Source organism: Sinohyriopsis cumingii, chromosome 17, assembly GCF_028554795.1.
Source record: "Sinohyriopsis cumingii isolate HCF-2022 chromosome 17, ASM2855479v2, whole genome shotgun sequence".
Taxonomy (NCBI): Eukaryota; Metazoa; Mollusca; class Bivalvia; order Unionida; family Unionidae; genus Sinohyriopsis; species Sinohyriopsis cumingii.
Genome location: NC_142977.1, coordinates 42,419,251 through 42,441,302, shown reverse-complemented (window position 1 = coordinate 42,441,302; position 22,052 = coordinate 42,419,251). Strand labels below are relative to the sequence as shown.

General features: G+C 33.9%; 1 protein-coding gene across 8 annotated transcripts in view; it reads right to left on the bottom strand.

Annotated features, from left to right (window-relative positions):
- The window catches only part of LOC149778507 (uncharacterized), a 177,271-nt gene that overhangs the window by 51,969 nt on the left and 103,250 nt on the right, over positions 1–22,052 (bottom strand). For all 8 annotated transcript variants that reach the window (XM_089939383.1, XM_089939387.1, XM_089939389.1 and 5 more), the window contains one exon: positions 19,739–19,836. In XM_089939383.1, coding sequence (XP_089795509.1) covers positions 19,739–19,836 — 98 coding nt within the window. The remainder of the gene's footprint in view (positions 1–19,738; positions 19,837–22,052) is intronic.

Here is a 22,052-nt window from a genome sequence, read left to right as displayed (position 1 = left end):
AATGGGACTGTAAACTTAATGACTGATGTTTTCTTTGTCATTGTTAGGAAGGTAAACTAGGTAAACTTCATATGTCACAGAAGTCATATAACGAAGGTACAATTCAATAAAATAAAAGAAAACATGTACGTAGAGGGTACCAATGAAAATTTAGTGAATCCGTGAATCCAGAAACGCGAATGCACGCGGTATTAATGTATTATAGGTAATTAGGGTAACACAAGACCTCATTCTTATGTGATATTTCCCATGCAAAGTCAGCCCAGTTGGGGGGGGGGGGGTGCTTTATAGCACAGCAACATAAATAGGTTACTTAATACTGGGACAATTGGAATAAAGTACCTTGTCCAAGGGCACATCAAAGTAACCAAATCAAACTGATCTGATAGTATATTTGGATCCACACTTGCAGTTTTGAGTCCAACACACAAACAACTGCATCATCAAGAATGCAAAGCCAGTTCAAATAAAATGTGCTCAGAAAATGGTGATATTTTTGCTGAACCTTCTTTATCATGCAATACTGCCTTTTCAAGGTGTAAAAGGGACAATTAAATGAATAAATATAACAATGGAAACAGCATAATAATTTCCTAAACAAAAATGACCAAATTCTCACAAAAAGAAATTGTGAACACCAGAATGGATGTACGAACCTATGTGAAACTGATGGTCATTTTGCATTATTTCTTGCAAAAGTAAATTCCTTCAAAAGGTGAATAAAGGTCCATATAATAAATGACATATTTATATCATTAGGTTTAATACTGAAATATTTTGTAGTTGGAACAAATGTGCCGTTTGATTTGTTGAAAACATACAACCTTACTGTTGAGTGTCAAACATCTTTAACTTCCAGTGCTAAAAAATCAGACAGCCCAATTCCTGGGCCCCTCTTATTTCAGACTGAACCTGTAGTTTAAGCAAGGTTCCTGTCAGGACTGTTTTTAAAAAAATCTAATCTGCCTGAGGAAACTTTGATCACACTGATGAAATAAGGAAATTTATTTCAAGATGTTAAGAGACTACAAAATTATGTTCCTTACCCTTATGAAGCTTGTCATGCTTATATCGACAGCTGTAAACTTTGTGTAAAAAGTGAAGCATATGACCTATGAATGGCATACAGATTGCCTAGGTTACCTATGCTTAGTACTCACTTGGCTTCAACATACATGTGATTCCACCAGAGGTAGGACAAAATACCATTTTGGATATTTATATGCATTACAGAAACCAGCCAGAACCATATCTAGTGGGTACTAGAACTGTTCCCACAGTCACTGCAACCAGTGCAATGATGCATGGCTAAGTAATGGTATTAAGGTTTGCATGTATACACAACAAACTTAATTGATTAGTTTATTGTTTTAATCTGGGTGAGTGATTTATGTATTTCATGTACCTTGAGAAATTTTCTTCATATTGTTCTGATGTCTGCAATGTGGCATTTATAGTGATGTCTAGCACTGGGGGATAATGCTGCAGAAATGCAGCATCATATCCCACCCAGTCACATTATCCTGACACCAGGCCAACCAGTCCTAACACTAACCTCTTAATGCTGAGTGCTAAGTGAGACAGCTGCAAGAACCATTTTATAAGTCTGTGCTATGACTTGGCCTGGGTTCGCGCCTACTAAGACCTCCCACATCCGAGATGGATGCTCTAACCACTTAGGCCACTGAAGCGGTCTGTTGTAATCTGTAGAGTTTAAGCCAAATCATGATATATGATATTTTTTTGATGATTATAAGTAATAAAGGGATCAAATGTGGTCCATGATGGCTTTTGAGTCTTTGATTCAAAATTGACTATCCTTTGGTCAAGGTGAGATAAAAAGGAAAGACTGACTATACAATTGATTTCATCAGAAACACTTAAGTATTTTGATTGTTTAATGTCTTTTTTAATTGCTATTGTGTTGTTCAAGATGTTTTCAGGTAAGGTTTAATGAATAACTGACCTGTCCCTTGCTCATGCTTACACTAGTATAATGCAACACTGGTTAACGTGAAATATTTTGAGATCTGCCATAAACACGCAAGTCAATTTAACAATTTATTTTTTATCTTTTCATATTATAAGTGCAGCAATTGCAAAATTGTGTGACATATAAATGTAAAAAAAAAATAGGTCAGTTTTGGAATATGGAAATTTTAGTCTGGGCTTGTGCAATTTAAAACTGGACTTGTGATTTATTTTAAAGACACTAGCCCTGGGCTTGTGTCTATAAAATTCTTCTCTGAGCTCTCTATTACGAAGAAAGAACAGGTGGACTGACTACAAAATAAATGTGTATAATAAACCAATTAAAAAGCAGATTCTCCATCGTAATCATGTAATCATCTTAAGAAGTACCAACTTAAAAAATGTAGCACTCTTTCATTTATATGAAAATTATATTTATACAGTGAAACATTTGTCATTTGTCTTTTAGTATATAAACAGAAACATTTGGAAGTTGTCTTTTAATATATAAACATAACTTTGTAAGTACGTTATATACCTAACCAATACATGTACGTAGAATTACATATAAAGTTTTCATCAAAATCGCATATTGAATAATAATAGGCCCTCGAATGTAATGATGACAATCTTTATCTGCAAATTCCCTGCAGCAAGAGAGCAATGAATAGACCCCTGATCTTATTACATGACTAGATAAAACATATATCCTGCTAAAAGATCATATCCAAATAAAATACTCACTCACTGCCTGTGGTGTTGTTAATAAAAAAAATAATGTACGAATAAGAAAGCTTTTCAGAATTACTAAAGAGACTTTGCTCTCTAAATACTTTTCACGATAAAAGCAATATTGGAAGGAGGTATTACATTGACATTAATATTTTATATCATGGAATTATAACATTTCTAAAAATTCTAAATTCTGGAAAAAATGTCATACTAAAGCATTGTGCATTTCTTTAATCATTTGTAGGACCTTGATCTCCGAAACAGATTTGTTTAGCCGTCGTGCCTAACTGAAACAAGGAATGAATAAATTATGCATTTTCTTCCATGAAGCTGAACATTAGGGTCACTTCTACATGTATTTGGCATGCGATAAAATCAATTTTAGTGCCTTCTGACACTCTACAAATGAATATTTTTTTTATCATCATGGAAGCTTTCTTTTGTCAGTGGATGAATATTTTCAACAGGCATCACTAAAAGAAAATACTGATTCAAAATGATTCAAAAATGTCAAAATACCTAGCATGGACCCATTAGTCTGGTGGATACATGAAGTGTGATGCTTTGAGGAAGATGGAACACATAGACGAACAGAACAAAATATATTACCAAAAAGTAGATACGTGTTGTGATCAAGTCAGTAAAAAGAATCAGTTAAATATGGCATACAGATAGTTCAAGGTCATCAAACTGAGACATATTCATACTTCACATCAAATTGTGCTCCCCCACCCCCTGGACTTGGAGCAAAACAGGAATGTGGTTTATTACTGATTTGTATGCTTTCCAGAAATTTAAAAAAATATTTTATTACTAGAATTCAAAACAAACTAGGAACTACAGTAGTTCCATTTAGTACATCAAAGAATGTCAATGTGAGGATGTCAGCAGAAACACTTAAACAGTTAATTCTGTGTGCAATATGGAAATATGGCTTGAACATCCATATCTAATATCAGAGAAACCGTGCAATATTTATCTATGTAATAAAATCTTAAGTCCTGTTAAAACATTTTTCCTTCTCATATTATAAAAACAAAACCCTTCAAAGGCAATGGTAAAAATGACTAAAACTTAAATCATTATTTTTCCGCATATAATCAGTGTGGTGTAATCAGCTCTTTATATCAGATGGAGTGGTCCAAAATAAGAACTTATTAGTAAAGAACCTGGGGCAATGAACTATGGTTATTAGTAATCTGAGGCCTGCATTATTTGGCATAAGTCAGTGTTTTTAAGCAATTTTTGTTTTACAAATGTAAAGTAGGTCACGGTGACCCAGTTTGGGAGGGCAGCACATGTTTAGTATGAGATGCACTTTTTGTTAATTTTAATAAGTGTATGGAATAAGCGCTTGAACATATATATATATATATATATATATATATATATATATATATATATATATATATATATATATATATATATATATATATGTATGTGTGTGTGTGTGTGTGTGATTTTAATTGTTAACGTAGGTTTAACAAATTTTTAGTCATATTGCTACAATGTCTGCAGTGTAACAGTTTATAGTGATGTCTAGCACATGGGCATCATGCCTCAGACATGTAGCATGATGTCCAACCCAGTCACATTATCCTGACACCAAGCCAACCAGTCCTAACACTAACCTCTTATTGCTGAGTGCCAAGCGAGGTAGCTGTTAGTACCATTTTTTTAGTCTTTGGTATGACTTGACTGAGGATGAAACCCACGATCTCCCACAGCCAAGGTGGATGCTCTAACCACACAAGGACATAGAAGTATAATAAATTTGCATTTATGTCTGAAAAGCACCAATATCTGATAACAGATTCTGATCAACATTGTTCTGAGTTGTGTCCATCCTTTAGTCCAGAAGTATCCTCAGTTCTGAGTATCAATCTTGCTTAAAATTCTTGGTATGTGAGCCATAACACCATTTCAAGCTTACTTGATTTCAATGAACCTTGGGCCACCCTCATCTGAATTACAAATAAAGTGAATGTCTTGGTAGATACCTTTATAAAAAGGATATCTGCATATACAAAAATGACATTTTATGAACTGTTTTCTTAACTTTAAATACAGATTTGACCTATATATAACTAATACCTGTTCATATACAGAACAAAATGGAATGATCCTATAGACTGGTATCTCCGTATGAATATTTTGAGTTATTCTCACTTCAATCTTGTCCAAAACTGCATCAAAAAGATATGAATGGTAAAGGCAATTCTTGACCCTGCATCTAACACAGTCATTAGGGGCCTTAAAATTTTATTTTTAATCTTTGGGTCATGGACTTTTTAATCAAATGTATGGTGGGTGCAGTCTTAAGGCACACGAGTCCCAATATTTCAATGATGTCACACCAAGCATGTAGCACATTACAAATTATTCTATACAGTAAAAAAATGGTCAAAAGATTTTCCTGTTACAGCACACTGTTTTATTTTTCATATTTGCCTGATCTTCATCATCCTGTTTTGATTCAACTGAGACCTAGCTATCTGGGTTTTCAGGGATGGGGTGGAAGTGTACATTTAGCTGGATCCAAAGGTAAACGGTATAGGTCCTGGACCTTGGTGAGAAGGAATTTTCACCCCATAAATTTTACAACACATTATTATGGATGTTAAAATTAATAGACTATGAGTGTTATACAGGTCAATGTTTCTGCACACCGTGATATAAAGATATGGGTTACATGAACAACCTACTCTATTTTATTCAATGAAATCTTTCTTTTATTCTCCTTAAAATAAATCACCATATATTCACACCTTCAGGATACATGTAGTAATTCTTGAATGGTTTTCACCAGTCAGCATCAAACTCATTGTCATTTTGACACTGACCTTACTGCCACTCCACTAGAGCCAGGGACTGGTAAATTACACCTCAGTGGTGATTGCTGATAAGACCAAATTAAAAGGAAAACACTCAAAGACACTTTGACAACTGGCCATGTTTTAGTTGAATGATTTATTATCATTGAACATCAATATTTTGAGACAGGTAGCTGGCTACAACCTTCATGTCGAACCTGTCCCTGGGCCTTGATAATGGGGCGGGCGATTTATCCAACAAGAGTACAATAAACTGCACTGTATTGCCCATTCCAAAGTTTAGCAGTCATCTATGAAGCCACTGGCAGTGCACTACTGACTGAAGATTCTAACCAATGTGTTTCAATTACAGGGACCTTTTATCAAAGCATGCTGACTTGAACCAGACTTACTGTACAGAGACCAATATTTTGCTATTAGATCTACCATGACCATGGGCCTATGACAAAATGACCCCAGAAGCTACAGGTTTCCTTGTACTACAATGGCCTTGACCTTTTACCTTTTGACCACAAAATCAATAGCCTTCTAATGCCTAAAATGCAAGTCCTCAATAAACTTTGGTCAAGGTATGTGTCAAGTTTTAAACAAAATTAGTTTTCATTTTTGAGACTCTGACCTTGACTTTTGATCTTTTAACTCAAAACTTAGACTTCTTCCTTAAACAATGAATATGACACCCAAAAACTTTGGTGAAGATACATGGTCAAAATTTCATTATTTTGAGAAACCATATTTCTTTTTTTTCAGTTACAGTGATGATGAGCTTGGATCTTTTGTAAAGTTTGATGGGAATTGTTCCAGTAGTTTAGGGGTAGCAATAACAAATCTGTGCTAATGAAAAGATGACAGACAATTTACAGACAACACAAGCCATCACAATAGTTCTTCTGGTCTGTAGCCAGTACAATCCAAAATGACCTCAATATTTCACAGAGAAATTTTATATCTATAAAACTTATTTCTTAGTTAACAGATGGGCCTTGTTTCACAAAGTGATAAGATTGTTACATTCAGTATTAATCAATAATGGGTACAGATGCCAACAAAGTTTCAGTTGTTTGATAGAATGTCTGTTGTAATGATAGTCAGTCCTTTCCATGGCCATATGAATGAGCTTTCATCGAGCATGCTATTGATTATATAAAATGTGTGACTACAGACTAGTGAAATAAATTCCATAAATCGATGGCAATTATAATATAACAAACATCAATAAAATGAGCAGAAAACAAGGTATCATTATTAGTAATATAAACCTGTAATTGTCTTTAACAAAAGGGGTAGATAGCTGAACAAAGTGTGAACCATTATTGTAATGGAGGGTGTGTTGACTGATGAAACCATGACATGTATGTCAATAGATGTACCCAGCTCTAGTTTCAATTCCTTTCCAATTCAACTAAATAATACTTACCACATACATATACATATATACTCAAATATAAGTCATGTCTAACTGTAATCTGCTATCACATAATGTGCCATCAGTTTCATGCAGTTGGTTAGGAGTTTTCAGAAGAACAAACAATACAGACCCTGATCTGCCATTGTATTATCCAACCACAGACCAGGGTCTGTATAGTTTTCAGTTGGGTTCAACGTTTAAACCAGTACATATGGCATCTATTTGACTGTAAAATGACACCAGTACTCCTAACATTTCAAAAGTCTTACAACTCACAAGTTACCAACATGGTACAAAGAAAGCATAGCTCATAACATATGTAAATAATGACACAGCATCATGTACAGGTCAATAAAACAGTCAACAGCTGTTACAAATTCTGCATATTTTAGCTGCTCAATAAATGTTTTTGATGTCCTAATGTAACCAGTTATGATGTCTAATATGAAATCAGACCAAAGCTTAATTTAATCAGAATTCTAGTCAATTTGGTTGTGACAAATCTCCCCCTCTTGAACTGGTGGCGAAGATACAATTGCAATGAATACTCTAGTCTATGTTAAATGATCCCTACTTCATGCTGTGTGTTCAAGGTAGACAGTGAACAAAGCATGAATCTTTATGAATGCTTTGGAAACAAGAAAAGATGGCTATTTTCAAAGGAAAATTTGTCCTCCTGTCAAGGTTTAATCTTTTGTCAAAGTAAAAACCTGTTCTTATACAAGTGTTATAGGTCCAAAACCTAAGCAAAAATCTTGACAGGGTACATGTTTATAAATTGGAACTAACAGGTGATAATATTTAAAAATGGTAACAGAATAAAAACAGATTTATCACTAAAGAAATGAACCATGAAACAAACTGCAATTAAAACAGACATAAAATGACATCCTCATTTCAACGCATATGCAGCTATTTGTAGCTTATCTTCACCAAAGTCTATTTTTATAAATTTTACCACTTGGATATCTTGTAGGGGAATGCCTTATTCATGGTCTCAACTAGCCAGATAACAGAGAAGTATATTATAAATATTAAGTTTCTTGAGCCTTGTGAGTTGAATCAGATAAACATGATTAATGTGAAAATCATAATAAGCACACAATGACAGTATCATTATAAATGCACACTGACAGTATCATAATAAACACAAAATGACAGTATCATTATAGACACACACTGACAGTATCATAATAAAAACAAAATGACAGTATCATTATAAACACACACTGACAGTATCATAATAAACACTCAATGACAGTATCATTATAAACACACACTGACAGTATCATAATAAACACAAAATGACAGTATCATAAACAATGAAGCTAAGGCTTCAAGTATATACAATTAACATTTGGTCCCAGACTATAAAGGTTATGCTCTTGAAAGAGAGAAAAGCACAGGGACACATTGTTTGTTCTACACCTGACAATCAAGGCTCACAATGTAGAGAAAGTTAACATATGCTTGCTGGTATTTCATCTACTTGGATTGACATTTATATTGCAGAAACCATTTTTTCTTTTCTTCTTTCAGTAATGGAGACTACTGACCTTCTAACCCCAAATGTGACGGTTTCTTCATTACCCAAAGTGCAAGCTATCCACAAAGTCTGATCCTATTATGTCATGTAAAGATAATTTTATTGTGCAGAAACCATTTTCCTGTTCTTTTTATTTAGCCAGAACACTGACATTTGGTACCATAAACCCAAACTTGATTGGAGTCTTCCTTACCCCAAAGTGAAAGCTGTAAATAATGGTAAATATGTAAATATTGGGGAGCTGAACTTATTGTGTGGTCTTTTTTATTCCAACATTAATAGGGTTCTTCCTTTTACCAACTGCAAGCCATCCACAAAGTTTAGTGACTAGAAGATGGATGGTATGGTTTAGTTTTGTGTGGTTTAATCCATTTTTCAGTACATGACAGTAGTATATGGTGGCAGAAAACCCTGGTAAGAGCCTGAGAAGAACAAATGACCCATGGGAAGGTTTCTCACATACCCACATTGGCTGAGCTGTGACTCGAACTCACATGGGCGGCAGATGATCTGTAAAAGCGACTGCTTTAGACCACTTGGCCTGTCAAGCCCAATATATGGTGAAGAACTCCAAAGCAATTGCTTTAGACCACTTGACCAGTCAAGCCCAATGGCTGGTGAAGAACTCCAGTTATTATATTTAAACCATTTTTTCTTCTTTTAGTTTGTGACCTTAAACATACGACTTTTTTATCCCAATTTTCCCTGCCCCATGTGCCAGTCATCCACAAGTTTTTGGGTAGCTATAGATATTGAACAATTGGAGATTTTGCAAGAAAAATGACAATGGTAACAGACATATATCATTAATTGACAAGCATCTCAACAGTCATTGACTCAATTTTGTATAATTTAATTTCAGTTAAGAAAGTGAATCATAATTTAAAGATTATAGATTCTTTGGACCATCCATAGGATATACACATTAATTGTTTTTATAACAAGGTATACCAATGGAGAAAATCATGGAATGCCTTTTCTTTCAATTCTAGACAGTGTATAAAAATGTAAAAATGTTAATTGTACTTCTAGGCTGATGGGAACATACTATAATGTAGTTTTACATCAATAAATACCATATTTTTGTGTTTAATGCATTATTATGACACAGCCTTGTTAAAACACACATTATTATTATGACTCATTTATAACACATCATGCATGGCTTCAATGACAAGAAGTATACAGGGAGTACTGCATTTCATAATTTGATGCCACTCTGCATTCCACAGAAACATGTTCATCACACTTATACTCTACATTCCACAGCAATAAATGCTCATCACACTTATACTCTACATTCCACAGCAATAAATCCTCATCACATACATATAATGTACTCTATATTTCACAGCAAAAAATGCTCATCACATACATATAATGTACTCTATATTCCACAGCAAAAAATGCTCATCACATACATATATGTACTCTATATTCCACAGCAACAAATGCTCATCACATATATATATATGTACTCTATATTCCACAGCAATAAATGCTCATCACACACACAAACTCTATATTCACCACACCTATCCTAAGCTTTTGGAAATATTTTACTTAAAATAGAATTGCTTCATTCAATGTTATGCAACATATTTGATTTTTCAAGGGAGATAACCTAATGTTTCTGTTGTCATCTTAATGACATGAATGGCACTAATAGCTTCCCTTCCCATCCTAACACATTCCACATCAGAAATTTCTTTTAACTTTTCAGTAGGGGTTATTAGGCATGTATGGGTAGCAGAATTATTGGTGTGCATAATAAACAACACTTCTCTCCACATAGATAAAATTGCTGATTAGTCAAAACATTTCTCTCCATCCAGATAAAAGTCTCTGAGGTGTTAAGGTGGCAGGGTCCAGTTTCGTAAATTGGCCCCTGGCAAATTTCTTAACTTAAGGCTATGGTGTGACTTTTTCAGCTATTATTGTTTACTATTTATAGATATGGATATATTTGTGAACTAGGTGTTTTGGGCTTGTGTTGTTCTTGAAAATGATGTCAGGCATGTACATCTCCCATAGCTGCTCTGCAGTATGTTGATAGTGAAATACCAATAGTCAGCTAAGAAGAAGAACTAGCCTCCCATAGCAGTAGACACATGGATTCAAGGCAAGTAGAATATCTCAAAAACGTCTTGGATGACGACTATTCTCAATTGCATCAAACTATTTAGTAGACAATGTTTTTCAAAATTTTCATCCAGGGAAAGGGCTTGTGTTTGCACTGTGAGCACCATATGCTGTCAAAAATGGCCTTTGGACGTGAAAAATGTATGTATAAAATAGGGGTTGGGGTGCATAAACTTCTGCTATGAACTGCCATTGACTTCTCTGTGAATAATATTTTTATCCTTTGCTTTAATATAGGTATCTAAAAATATGGACCTTTTTGACCTCACTTGTGTATTTGATTTTTCGATTTTTTATACTAGGTCTCTGATTGAGGCATTAAATTTGTACATAAAAACTGGCCCCTGCCCTCTTAAGGAAAAATGATACATTTTTTATGGTGCAGTCAGCCACATCTATTATACTTTTCTATTTCTTTGTGTATATTTAAATAATTTTTATGCATTAGCTTCATTATATTTCCTTCCTTTTTTTCCATATATCACTTAGTGTTGTATGTAATGCTCTTTGCAGAGGGAGGTAACTGTGTTTTGTACCTCAGTTTGAGAACTGTTTACATAATGACAAAGTAGCATATTTTGGACTTAACTTACTATATATGGGACCAAACTGCTAACCATAATGTATTGTCTTGCACTTTCTGTAGCTGTCAAGGTTTGCACCCCTATTTTTATGAATATTATTCACATTTCAATGCAGACACACATAAACAATTGCATAGCACTTCAACATGTATTCTTAAAAGTAATTTAACTCCACAGGAGCAGAAAGAATTCAGAGGAATCATAAATAAACATACTGTTGTGAATACTGAATGTCACCAGTGGAACGGTCTTAGAAATAATGATGCATATGGCATATTGCTTGCTATATTTTAGTTTTAGCACACCGACATAGTTTCTACCTTCATGACCCGACTCTGAAGTTGACATAAAAGATTCATATCTCACACTTGGGTGATAATAGGAAATGTTTCAGTGTTATGTATATATCTTGAAATTTCTAGGATCAGTTAACAAAGGGGGAAAAGCTTAAAATTAAGTGGCAGTTTCATGCATTTGACAATACACATACAGTTTCTCCTATGAAATTCTTATGTTTTCACTGAATGTTAAAAGTAAATCAATATCACTTGTTTTTCTTTTTGCAGGCCTCAGTTTGCATGGTAAAAGATTAGGATTAATCGGTTAGTAATGCTGAAAGAAACAATAGCTTCAATCTCATCCAGATACTCATTCTGATCTAAGTGCACAAGAGAGTGACTCTGATGGACAGATTTAACTTCTGCAGGAGTTGTTTTATGGTACGTGCTTATTAAAAGCCAAGCCGGTGAAATGCTTTTGACCTTGAACTGAATTTTCCACTGTAAATATTTGTTCTATACCGTATCTTATTATTTACTATGATTTTGTAAACTCCAGAAAGCATTAAAGTCACTTGTAAGTAAATTGGTGTCTGAGAAGAAATTTCTCTGTTAAATTGTATCATGTAATTTGTATACGTATGGTCATTTTCATTGGCTATGTATCATTGAATTTATTTGATATGTCACATTGTAAGTTTTAGGGTCCCACACATCAGTATATCAATATTCCAGCATTGTCTAATGTTAATTGATTAAAATTTGACTTCTCCAAACTAGCTAGACTTGTGTTGTGATTACCCCCCACCCACAACACACACCAACACAACACTGATGCTGCTATTAGCATCTCCAGAATGATAATGAAAAGTTAGGAACCGCTTCTTTTATATCAATCTGAAAGTATTTCTAAAGCACATGATTTACTTAAATGTGTGATTTCTTTAAGTTTGCTAGAAGAGTTTATAGAAACTTTTCACTTCTGTCACTGACAACTAACATAGCATTTCTGTTATTCCCTCCTAAAATTTATAACTTCAGATCTCTTCTTGAAATTCATGAAACATTGTAACGGAATTTTGATTCTGTACTGATGCTATGGTGGTAAACAAAGACCAAAAGCATTGTAGGTTGCAAACAATTTGAAATCTTTCAAGAAATGCAGTCAGTCATAATTCACAATGTAAATAATGCAGTGCTTTTTGCCGCAGAGTAGTAACATTTTAAAAAGCATAATACCATTTTTAGTTTTGTGCACAAAAAGTTTTCCTTTATACCACTGTACTAGATAATGTCTAAATATGTGATATGTAAACAACTTCTGACATAAACCATTTTCAGCCAAATTCTTAAGGTGGCAGGGTCCAGTTTCGTAAATTGGCCCCTGGCAAATTTCTTAACTTAAGGCTATGGTGTGACTTTTTCAGCTATTATTGTTTACTATTTATAGATATGGATATATTTGTGAACTAGGTGTTTCAGGCTTGTGTTGTTCTTGAAACTGATGTCAGGCATGTACATCTCCCATAGCTGCTCTGCAGTATGTTGATAGTGAAATACCAATAGTCAGCTAAGAAGAAGAACTAGCCTCCCATAGCAGTAGACACATGGATTCAAGGCTAGTAGAATATCTCAAAAACAGCTTGGATGACAACTAGTCTGAATTGCATCAAACTATTTAGTAGACAATGTTTTTCAAAATTTTCATCCAGGGAAAGGGCTTGCATTTGCACTGTGAGTACCATATGCTGTCAAAAATGGCCTTTGGATGTGAAAAATGCATGTATAAAATAGGGGTTGGGGTGCATAAACTTCTTCTGAACTGCCATTGACCTCTCTGGTCAAGTGAATAATATTCTTATGCTTTGTTTTAATATAGGTATCTAAAAATATGGACATTTTTGACCTCACTTGTGTATTTGATTTTTTTCGATTTTTTTATACTAGGTCGCTGATTGAGGCATTAAATTTGTACATAAAAACTGGCCCCTGCCTCCTAAACCATTTCTCTCTATATATATATAAAAGTCCTGAGGAGCAATACATTTCTCTCCATACAGATAAAAGCCCTGAGAATCTACAAATTTCTCTCCATACAGATAAAGTCCTGAGGTGCAACAATATTTCTCTCCATACAGATAAAAATCCAGAGGTGCAAAAACATTTCTCTCCATACAGATTAGAGGCCAGAGATGTAAAATTTCTCTCCATGCTGATAAAAGTCCTGAGGAACCATACATTTCTCTCCACACAGATAAAGTCCTGAGGTGCAAAAACATTTCTCTCCATACAGATAAAACTCCTGAAGTACAACATCTCTTTTCCCTACAGAAACAATTTCTGAAGTGGTCTAGAATCATCAGGCTAATGGGATGCCTGCCTGGCAGAGATTTGTCAGACAGTACAGCACTTCGACTTGAAAATATTTAATTCAATGATTTTATTCACAACATTAGTAACAGCTGCATTTTTTTTTTAAAACTGAAATTATTTGCACTGAACACTGAGATAGAGCAATAAATGGAAAAATCACCATATTTTAATCTTATTTTTGGCCACAGAAATCCAACTACAACTGTTTGTTTCTGTCAAGTTATGTCCCTTGTCAAAAATGTTTTAAAGTAGCACTTGATAGCCTTATAGTTGTTTGGTTGGACATTCTAAAATATATCAATAATATGCCAAAAATAAAAATGTATTGCCACATATTACATCAACCCAAATCTATCGTTATCTGCAATCACTGTTCCTTTTATGGAAATCTGATTATAATTAAACACTAGAGGTGAACCTATGAGGGATGGGATGATGTTGAAGCCTGAGGTGAACCTATGAGAGGGTTTGATGACCTTCAATCCTGAGATGAACCTTTGAGGACATGGGATGATCTTGTATATTGTGGTCAAGCTATAAGTAGTTGTAGTGATCTCGAAAGGGTTGGGTGACCATCAAACCTGAGGTGAACCTAAGAGGGGGCGGGATGATCTAGAAACTTGAGGTAAACCTATGAGAGGGATGGATGATCTTGGAATCTGAGATGAACCTAAGAGGAGATAGGATGATTTTCAAACCTTTGATTCAGATCAAGATTGGTATATAATGAAATGGAAAATTTTCTTTTATCTGTTTAAAACCAGATATATTTCATCTTCTGATACAAGAAAGGATAGTTTAACTTGTGGCTCTGCCACAGGTTTAAATATCCTATTATTTTGTCCCAGACTATACAAAATATCAGTCATTTAGATAATATAAAGAAAACATTCTCTCTGTAATTTACTCAGTCTGATTTTTAATATACTCTCTATCCATTTAAATTATAATTGTATTTCACACAAAAACTATACGAGGAACATTTTACCTAAGACAAATGTTTGTACAAATTGTCATTCTGAGAATTACCCACAAAGCATAAATATAATAAATTGTTATCTATATTTACTAGAATGAACCAAGAAGATAATGACTAGTGTACCAAGAATTAAGAGACAATGCACTAAACTGACAGCAATGAACGCTCACTTAATGGAATATTTATTTGTCTTAACAGCAATACCCTTTCATAAGTTCCAGACTTTGCATTTGAGGACAAGCATATTGCCTCATCAAACACAGAAATATACTGCTAAGCTAAACTGCAAGCCTTTACTTCATTTGAGACTATTAGATGTGATCAAAGTTTGAATATGGCTAGGCTGGAAGCCTTCAAGTTCCCTATCAGATGTTAAGCTTGAATACTGCTTAGCAACAAGCCTCTAAGTTTCCTTGAAGTTTCCTAGAGACCTTCAACTGCAACCATATTCAGTCTGATTTCTACTAATCCACAAGGTCTAAATAGTGTAATACTTCATACGATGCTTTCAATGTAAAAAGTTTTACCTGCTCAACAGCAGAGGTTTTCAAACTGTGGTACATGGACCACTCACGGCCTGTGAGCTCCCTTTAGGTGGTCCGTGGAGAGGTTGCAATAGTTATCTAATGATACTTGAGCTGGGTACCAGGACAAAGTTTGTACAATCATATTTCCGAAAATGCCATGATCTGTACCACAGTATAGCATAATTATATATTTAATGTTCTGGGGCAGAGCACTATAGTCTTTTAAATTAAATTTCCATCTGGCAACAGCTGTAACAAATATCTTGCTCCAGTTTATAGCAAAATTACATCATATTATATCCATTAAATTATTCACAGAAACAAAATAATTATCCTGAGATAAAAGAAAATAAAATATATCAGCTCATAAGAAAATCAGCCCCCACCCCAAAAATTAAATGGTCAGTACCTTAAAATGGATGAATTTGCTTTGTGTATGTAATTGTTATATATCTTTAAATATAAACTAATATAACTAAAGTGGGATGACTAAGCTTACACTATAGCTGACACTAGGAGTGAAACGATACACCTGTGCCATGTATCAATATGATTCTTGACACGCAGCCTGAAATACAATACATATCGATACATATGTGAACTTTGTCTTTCCATCTTTGGAAGGTAGGTGGTGCCCTTTCATGTAGACATTCTGGTCCTATTTTCAGTATGCAGATGACAGAGAGACAAATAGTTATCATATATTTATATGCAATTCTCATTAATGAGAAGATAACAACAATACTTTCAAACAGACTACCAGTTTGTTGCAGTGAGTTTTATCCAACATTTTAGGTCATTTTATGGTGGCCACATTTAACTCCCTTTGGTTGTACAACATGAATGATTTGAAAACATCTTATTACCAATTCTGTGTCTCAGTTATACTTATCTTCAAAACAGAAGAAATAATGCAATTTCCTCGTGCAAAGAAAATCTCATCTAGAACAAATCTGGGCATTGGAATAAGGTTGAATACCAACAAAATCAATCACATTTAACTTCAACTTCCTGCAGATGTAAAATACTGCTGCAGCCACAGGTAATTGTATTTGTTAGTGAAGAAGGAAAACTATTGACTACACAGTCCTATTTTACAATTTTTTAAAACTTACACATGGTGATAAACTTGAGAAGTTTGAAATCTGCCCCATCGCTAATTCTATGCTAATTTTATTTATTCCATCAGTGCCTTCATTCACTGGTTAAATATGTGCAAAAAAAAGAGTTATTACAAATTTGTTTACCATGTACAATTTAAGGAGAGATGATGACAGGATTTTATCTTTAGGGAGACCCTCCCTTATCAAAGAAAAAAAGAAGGGGGAGGAAGAAATGGTCATATATCAATATTTATCTGAACTTCAATATCTGTCTCTCTTTCTTCTTGCTCCACTTTTTTAAAGCTCAACCCTGATTTGGATACATGTATGTGGTTCTGTAGTATATGATTCAAATGGCTAAATTGTTTAATTTTAAAAAAAAATGAAAATTGCATTATACTTTTAAATTGTCTGTATTTTAATTTGGCTCAGTATTCTGCCCTTTGTACATTTAATTTCAAAATATCACTGACAGGTTCAAGCCGTCCATTTTTTGTCTATCCAGCATGTACATCTAACTCGTATTTAACGCAATTTTTGGGTTCAAAATCACTCACTGGTATCTCCATTAACACTTTCCCAGCTCCAATAATCTGATACATTTCATAACTTCAGAAATTATTGTCATCATCAATATCATCAGCAAGTATATGCTCAACGAAATCATAATGAATCATGCCAGGAATCAGACATTTTGTTTTTTTCTAAGTAGCCTGTATTTTAAACATGCATTTGTAAAACTTTCTTCATGAATGGTTGAAACAATGCCATAATGCTTATTCCTGGGCATGTTGTGCTAATGAAATTTAGTTTCACAGTCATTAACATCATGCTTAAAGAACAAAGATGTGCAACAGTTGCTATATGAAAACCAGATGACAAGAATGGTTAAATAAAAATGTATACTTTGCCGAACACATTTTCATATGTGGGACTTTCAACAAATTTGTGGGAGTTCTCGCATTTCACTGTTCTCCAAGTGCACAAATTCGTAAAAATTTTGCACGATTCGTGCAATGGCACACCCTGACACCATCTCCACTTAAGTACTTGACATATCTAATGACTTTCCCGTGAAGTCTCTGTGGCTCTGCCAATACTTCTTGTTTGCCACACAGAGAATAAGCTACATTGATTTCTGATTAGTGGTTATTGTTTAACCTGGACCGGAAAAGCAATAACCACAAATGAGAATTCAGTGTAACATATTTCACCATGTAACACACTGACAGCATAGCTTTCAAATCGACCAAAGGAATCAAGATACAATTTAAAGTAGAAACTTCACGTGAAAGTGGCTATTAAATGATGAGTAAAGTACTTCATTATACATTTGGAACACATCTGGAATGTCTAGTAACTGCTGAACATACTTCTGGGTTAAGATAATTAGCACAGAATGGGGGGGGTAGATTATGAACCACGTCCCTGTGTTAATTTGAAGATGACGAGTGGGTATTCTCAAATAGCCTTTTCGTCTTTATTAATAAAAATGAGTGCCTGTGATGGCGAATGTTGTTAAAGATGGATTACAATTTTACAGGATAACAAGGTAACAAATAATATGTATTCATGACTGCTGAAGACTAACTAATGTGCACATGGTAAGTATTGTTTTGTATCAATTCTCTGTCTCTTGTATCGATATGTGTATCGTTTCAGCAAAAGTATTGCTGCATCGACATATCAATGAATCGTTTCACCCCTAGCTGACACCCTGTAAAAGACATTGTGATGACATTAAAAGCTTGTTGATAAAAGTAGGAATTGCTGACAGTGAAGCCTACAATTAACTAGCTACGTTAGCAATATAATGGACAGGGAAACTTTGAGTGGGATGCCAACACCCAAGCAAAATATTTATCAGAAAGTAAACATAAAACACATTACTTAACGAATGAAGAAATATTTAGTGAACTAATAAAAAAAACTATAAAACTGACATTTTCTTTTTTACATCAAATTTTTTTTTATCAAAAGTTGGTTTTGGCCAAAATATTTTTCACAACATCTCTCATTTGGCCACCACCGTAGTAAGTGATACATGTCAAACATGTGATCAGATGATCATATAATTATATGCAATATTCAAAATTTACTTGTGACAAATACAGCTGCTTTGTAAAAAGAAAATATTAATAATATTATAATTTTTTGTCATGAAAAATGACAGCATGCTGTTAATAGCATTAAATTCATAATAAAATTACTTGAGAATTTACATTCCTTACTGACGGAAGCTACCAATACACCTGTATAGTAAGAAAAGTACCTGTAGTACATACTATTGGAAATTAATACCACGGTAAACCAGTATACTAGTAACACAGTGTACCTCTAAATCATACAATCAACACTAGGATAGATAATTAATGGTGCACCATGAAAATCAGCAATGTTCAAGGGGTCCACAAAAAAAGTTTGAGAATCCCTTACTCTACAGTGTCCAATAAACCGAGAGAAATGCAAAGGTTAATGCATATCACTGGAGTGTAAAATGTAGGTCATAGTGACTTATTTTAGATCGAAGAAAACCATCTACATATAGCAAATACAAACAAAATGTTCATTTTAGTCTGTGCTATTTGCACCATGGACTCTTGTTATTAATCACTGGGGCAAGAAAGTTCCGTCAATGGAATCAGCATAAAGTAAAGATGAGTTCAACCCATGTTGGTTTATGAAACAGACTGCTCTTATTGTAAAAGAAATATCAAATGAACAATTTCACTGGCTGAGTGAAATGTCTTACTGATTATTATTAGCCTCCACATCACTTGAAAGCACATGGTCAATGATCATGGATAGAAAAGGTAAAGAAAAGAGAAGATGAAATCTGCTGCATTTTTTTCACCCAAGTAGCATACAGTAAAACATAGGTCACAGTGGCCTAGTATTTACTGAAGGCTTTAGTATTCCTCATGATGCATCTTTATGCTAAACACAAACCATAAAGGAGAGAAAATTAGCTTGATGCTTCAAGCGGTAAGCACAAATCAATGAACTGTGAACTACAGGTCACTGTCATTTAGTTTTTTAACCTCATATTTTACATCATAATCATGCTTCCTAATGATCTATAAAAAAAACTGTTGTCACTAAGTTTCCTCCTATGCAAAAATAATGCCAAGAGAAATTAAATTTTTTCAGAATTCACAATGGATTTTGAAACTTGGCAAACAATTATTCTGAAAAGCAGAAATTCGCAAATGATTTACAAAATAATTCAGTATTTGTCAAAGCACAAGTATTATCACTTACCTCTTCATTTTTTTGGCACTGTATCGCACTTGGAAGGCAGCAAGGAAAAGCTTCTCTGAATCAGCCTCATACTTCTGGGGAAGTTCTTTTTGAAAGAACTGAAGAGAACAAATATAGCCTTACATTACATTGGTTTAAACTATTCCTTTGATGGCTTCATCAGTAGATCTTTGAAGATTTCATGACATTTAAAATACAATACAATTTCCCAAAATATTTATATATTTCTGTAAATCTCATGAAATTCATAATTTAACTGTTGCAATTTAAAGCAAAAACATCTTATCTATAAATGACAGCAATTACTCTACATTTTATATTTACATGAAGATAATAGGTAAATTCCTGATAAATCTGTCAACTGTTCAGATCTAGCTCTGTAAAAGATAGATATCCAGCTGCATCTGAGGCAGCTACCAGTTTACTTGTTGCCCCTGTTTCTACTGCAGACTGTGGGAGGGGGTTCAGTCACGAGAATCTGATTGAAACAAACTTAAAAAATTCTATGGGTATATCTACTCTGAAAATTTTTATGAGAATTTATATTGATGGACCCGGTGTTGAGAATTTTTATTTCAGGAAGGCGTTTAAAAAATGGCTTTGGAAAATAATGAGGCAGATATTGATGAAGTGTCAGTGACATTGTTCGTAAAGACTAAGCAGTATTTTGTATTAGCAGTTATAAAGAAACATTCTTATTCATTCTTGATTTTCATTTGCTATACATTGAACTTCTTGTGTATATAATGGTATTGTTATATTTATTAATAACTATTCTTGTGCTATGAAATGTAATAAAAACATGTAAAAACTGTTTTATTGTCATGTTTATATAGTTATATATTACACATATATTTAAGTCTTTGCATCATGGCATTAAATGGCTCCTTTGGCTGAAAAGTGGTTCCAAATTTTTAAATTTGGCAAATTTCATGGCACAAAGAAAATTATTTCCATGGGAGGCCCTGTATACCTACTGAAATCAAACTGACATAATACACCTACTGAAATAAAAAGTGACAAAATATACCCTCTGAAATAAAAACGGACATAATATACCAACTGAAATAAAAACTGAGAAAATATACCTACTGAAATTAAACTGACAAAATAGAATCAAACTGACATAATATAACTACTGAAATCAAACTGACATAATATAACTACTGAAATCAAACTGACATAATATAACTACTGAAATCGAAGTATTCAGAATACTGAGGTATTGGAAAGTTAGGTGTCATAAGCAATTACATCCTCCAAGTAGTTCAGGAGAAGCAACGTTAACAAACTTGTGCTTATGGACAGACATGAGACCATCCCGTAAGTTCTTCTGGTCTATGACCAGTTGAGCTAAAATCACTTCCAGTTTTCATGCTTCGTAAGAAGAATACTTTATGATATATTTCTGTCAAAAGGTTTTTATATCGATGCAGACTACAATTAAAATAATCATATATTTATAATGGACCATGATACAAGTTCTGCAAATCCAGTGGATAAATTTCATTACAAGTCATTTAAAATGTGAAAAATCAGACTGAACTCCAAAACTAGAAAGCTGCACTCTATAAGCTTGACACCAAATATTACCATTGTTTCATTCATTCATTCATTCCTCTTTCATTATATCATATACTGTTATAGATGTTTTGTGCAATAAATGAACTGAGCTGAATAGCTAGATTCATGGTTTTAAGTTCAAAAGACCAACAGAACTAATAATATAAAAGAGTATATTATAGAAATACAAACTATACTTAGTAACTATTATAACAACAACTTGTTAACCACTTCAAAAAAAGAACAAGACCTCATACCCATTGTAACAGAACAACTGGTTAAACACTTGAAAAAAGAAAACATCATACCTATTGTAACAGTGTGTGTTTGTGTGTGATTTGGATTTTTAACATAGCTTCAAAAAATTTTCAGTCATATCGCTACAATGTCTGCAGTGTGGCAGCTTATAGTGATGTCTAGCACTGGGACATCATGCTGCAGACATGTAGCATTATGTCCCACCCAGTTTCATTGTCCTGACACCAGGCCGACCAGTCCTTACACTAACCTCTTAATGCTGAGAACCAAGCGAGGCAGCTGTTAGTACCATTTTTATCAGTCTTTGGTATGACTTGGCCAGGGATCGAACCTACGACCTCTGCATCCAAGGCGGGCACCCTATTGTAACAAACTTCTTAACCACTTGAAAATGAAAAAGACATCTATTGTAACAATAATTTGCTAACCACTTCAAAAAGAACAAGACCTCATATCTATTGTAACAGAACAACTGGTTAACCACTTGAAAAAG